Here is a 4,321-nt window from a genome sequence, read left to right as displayed (position 1 = left end):
AGAAGTAAGGTAACCCAACCCACATTGAATGTTTCCTAAGGGGTAGGATATTCGCCAAGGTGGAGATTTGTTAGGTATGGCTCATAAATATACCGATAAAGAGGACAGAGGATGGAGCGGAGTGAGCGGAGCGTAGAGAATATCATATGTCCTTACAAAGAAAGTCTCGTAGTGGGGGTTACGATTATGTGTGTTGAGGGAGGGTGCGGGGATGCAACCCTGTAGTACGATATAGGGTTATTTTTGTAAATATGTACCAGGGTTTATTTATTATAAAAGAGATGTAACCAAAATCTATAAGATATTGAATGAAAAATCTAGCACCGCCCAGGGCACCGAGGATGTAAGCACAATGTTGAACCTCGTTAAAATTCTTGTGTTCTTTTTGTTTTCTTTACCTGATATTCAACAGATAATTTGAATTTTTTTTCTTGAATTTATGCACAATGGACCATGTCAAACTTTGGATTTTACTTTGGTTCCAATTATAAACACAGGCCTGAGCGCTAAGAAAACGTACAACGTGGAGTCGAGAACGACAAGGTAAGGGTCGATAACATCATAGGTTTAGGGAAGCTTTAAGCACTGCTTCTTGCCCCTAATTATAGAGGCACAACTGTTGTAGGCCATATGTCCTAACTACTTTTTAGTGCTTTTTCTGTTCGAATGCATATTGCCTACTTCATTTTCACAACTAGAGGACTTTCTGGGTGGTGCAACCTTGGAACCTCGACAATACAGAAGCATCCAACAAGAAACAATGCCTCTGAACTTGATAGTGTGGGGTAGTTCTACAGTCGTTGGCAAATGTGAATACCCTCCCGATTGATTTGGAATAGACAAACGAACATAGAGAAAATAGCTGCAAAAGTGGGTGGTTGAGAAAAAAAAATAACCCTAATAAAATATTAGTTAATTAAAAAATTAACAAAATGTCATGTCACCACATAGTTAGAGAAGAAAACGATAAAGGATTAAAACAATTCAAATGCTTAAAATTAAGTGAGTAAATTGAACACTTTAAAACTTTTTTTTTTAAAAAAAGAACTACTTATATGGTTTCATTACACATACAAAATCAACTCATAACTATAGTCCTTATTAAAAAAAACCTCATTAACCTAGATGGAGGAAAAAATGTGACACATGATCTAGTACCACGTTCATACACCAGACCAATTAATACCCTATAACCCAACAACCATACTTGCAAACCATCTTTACACCAACACAATATTCGAGCCCTAAGCCTACTGCAGAATCAAACTATTCAACACATAAAAGCTGCAGCAGAATAAGACTTTGCAAATAGACTTTAAAGGATTAAATATTTAGAACTGGGATCATAACACCAATGACCTGCAAAGCAAAGCCAATGTAGAAAGAAACAATATCTCTTCCATCATCACATATTTGCCCGAGCTGCATGCTGGACGAATTGAAATTTTGCACTCACCCAGAAACAAATAGGACACACACAATGCAGACTGGGAGCGATACTGATATACAACCTCAGACCAAAACTACATCGCATATCATCCGTAATCACTTCGGCAGCTACCCCTCAAATAATCGAACCTTTGGCTAAAATATTTTTGAAAATCGAACCAACTCACTCACAACAATCCCTTCTTTGAATCGCCGTTTGCTGGCCTCCATGTTATAAGCTTCTCAAATACAACCTAGAGTATTCTTGTTTCCACCAGTCAATAAAATCGCATCCTCAAATAGCTTCTCCTCATCCATCAAACAATTATTGAATATGATTTTGTTCCTATTCAACCAAATAGATCAGAAGAATCCGAAAAACTCATAATTCAAATCGGTTTTATCTCCACTTTACCTAATAATTATTTATCTTAACTGTTCATTTTGAATCTTATTTCCTAACATATTTTACGTGATTTATAATATTGATTTAATTTAAATACATATTTGTGACAGTAATTAGCATTTTTATTATAAATGTCAGCAACATAATAATTGTTTGTATGTACATCTTATGGAATATTTATATAAAGATAAATATCTCGTTTACTCGGTATGAGAAAACTACAGAGCATTTTTTCCCTTTACACTCGGATGAAGTATCTAGTATCCAATATTTGAGTGTTAGTTAAACTCTCATCTCCCATTATCATTCATAAACTCATGGAACACACTCAGATTTGATTCTATCAGCTCACCTCGACTAATACTCCTTCCCACACTGCTAATTGTGCTCCTTGATTCTGACACTTTCCCACCAAAAACACAGAACAACTCTTTGTTATCGTTATTCGTGGTCGTAACTCTGCTAGCTCTTTTGCACATCAAAGGGCTGGTTTGGCTCGATGACGCAATCACTTCATCGCCTCACATGTCAATGTTTGTGTCCCTCTCAGTTGCCTCTTGCACTTGCAATGCAAATTCTATACACCAAACCACATCGTTCAAAGTAGGTCGCTCTATTCCCACGTCTCGAACACAACTCTCGGGAGAGCGCCCCAAATTTTTGTAGGCACAGGTGAAATATCACCCATCAAGCAGGGGTCCATGATGTTTTCAAGGTTTCCTGTAGCTTGGAAAATTTTGCCCCCTCGAGCCAGGTTGACTTGGTCTTTTGGTAGCCCTGGAATCATGGACGGTCGAGCGCATAATACTTCGAATAGAACCACACCGATAGAGTAAACATCATATTTCTCGATCAATTGTTGTCTTCTGTAATATTCAGGATAGACGTACCTGACACTTCCCTTTACTACAGTGGTGACTTGGCTTTGAAACATGGAAACAACTTCGATGTCGTTCACAAAGGCCGAAGAGTTAAACGATGGCGAAAAGATGACATTCAGCTCCTCGGTTTCCAAACATGGAATCATAAACTCTTTGAACAACGAGGCTTGTTGATCATATTCACCAGAAAGAGTTAAAGAGGCACTGAAATTGCTGAGGAGAAGGTGATGATTGGCGGTAACAGATAGGAAAGAAGCAATTCCATCAAAGCCAAAGTATTGAGTTGAGTAGAAATATAAACGAAAGAATTTAGGGCCAGGTGATACTTGAAAGCTATAAGTGAATTCATCATGAAAAACTCTAGCATTCATATAAGGAACTTGAGAAACAGAGTGATCTTGCCTGGAGGTTATAGACGCCATTAAAGCACTATCAGAATTAGAAGCAACGAATTTGGAGCGGTCATCGATCACCCATTTTTACATCCATCTTCTGATACCGTACTCGGCGAAGACGATTATGCACCATAGTTGAGGATAATAAAATATGTTGGGGTATATGGTAGTGGGTAGTTGCCAGCTGAAGTGAGAGAGAAGAGGAGATGAAGGTAGAAAATAAAAGGGAGCATGGAACTAAAGTGCAAATATCCCAAATTTGTTAAGGATTAGAAAAGGAGAAATTTTTATGCTTGGAATGGTTAAACCGAGAGCAATTAAGAGTTGATGAAAATGGTTCAGCTGAGCTGAACCAAGTCAAATCAAGTAAACTAGACATTTGTGATGCACATATTTTGATGATAAGGTGATTAGGATCGGACTGTCCTTGGTTTTCACTGGTATTGCTTGGGGATGGGATGTGACATTTACCCTTTGAAAAGTACTCATATATCTCATTCTGTTATGAACCTTGAGAAATAGAGAAATTGAGATCGAAGAAATAAAAGGATTTAGAAGAGAAGAAGGGAGATTATAGAAAATGAATTATTCATTCATTCATCATATAAGTTTTTTTCTCCTCCAGTATATGGTTTTATTTTCAATAAAATGAACTATGGCCACTATATTTTTGACAATTGAACAATGTAGTTGCTAACTCTAACAGTTTCCTTTGCAGATGATAGCTAAGATGTTTTCTCCTGTTGGCTGCTGACTGGATCCACTTCTGAGCCCATGTCTTTTGTCAATCTAGGCTTCAATTCCCCTATACGTGTATCCATTTCCAGGTGCTTGTCTTCTGCCTTAGTCTTAGGAATTGAAATCCCTAGTTCCTCTATTCTTATTTTCACAATCCCTAATCCCTCTTTCATTTTCCCCAATTCTATCACCTCGATTCTGAACTCCTCGTCTTGTTCTTCTCTTTCGTTCGTGACAATACCCCCTTCATGAGTATATCCTTATCCAGAAGCAGAATAGTCTTATAGGATAAAATTTCAGCCCTCAGCACATACGGCTTCAACATGCTAGACTAGGTCGAGAAATCTAGTACTGTCCCGTAGGGCAAGATTCTTTGTGTAGGTGTGTGGGTGTTTGTATCCAGTCCAGGCTTAATAAACTTAAAAATTTTCTAAGCAAACTTTCTTAATTTGTCATGACATTAATAAAATATT

The 4,321-nt window shown here is 37.5% G+C and overlaps 1 protein-coding gene across 2 annotated transcripts; it reads right to left on the bottom strand.

Annotated features, from left to right (window-relative positions):
• Positions 1-1,151: 1,151 nt before the first annotated feature.
• On the bottom strand, positions 1,152-3,413 carry LOC120139177 (probable receptor-like protein kinase At5g39030). Of its 2 annotated transcripts, none has more exons than XR_005517601.1 (2): positions 2,187-3,409; positions 1,152-1,774 (listed from the first exon to the last, which is right to left on the bottom strand). XR_005517601.1 is itself a non-coding variant. In XM_039154484.1 (2 exons), the coding sequence occupies exons 1-2, from the start codon at positions 3,135-3,137 to the stop codon at positions 2,545-2,547; spliced, it is 480 nt and encodes a 159-aa protein (XP_039010415.1). In that variant the 5' UTR covers positions 3,138-3,413; the 3' UTR covers positions 2,186-2,544. The 2 variants fall into 2 exon arrangements, 1 of the variants encoding a protein (XP_039010415.1); XM_039154484.1 differs by lacking the exon at positions 1,152-1,774 and having other exon boundaries at positions 2,186-2,611; positions 2,725-3,413.
• Positions 3,414-4,321: the final 908 nt, after the last annotated feature.

The sequence above is a fragment of the Hibiscus syriacus genome, unplaced genomic scaffold, assembly GCF_006381635.1.
Source record: "Hibiscus syriacus cultivar Baekdansim isolate YM2019G1 unplaced genomic scaffold, ASM638163v2 tig00110729_pilon, whole genome shotgun sequence".
Lineage (NCBI taxonomy): Eukaryota > Viridiplantae > Streptophyta > Magnoliopsida > Malvales > Malvaceae > Hibiscus > Hibiscus syriacus.
The sequence above is the reverse complement of the archived record's forward strand: the minus strand, read 5'-3'. Positions and strand labels throughout refer to the sequence as shown.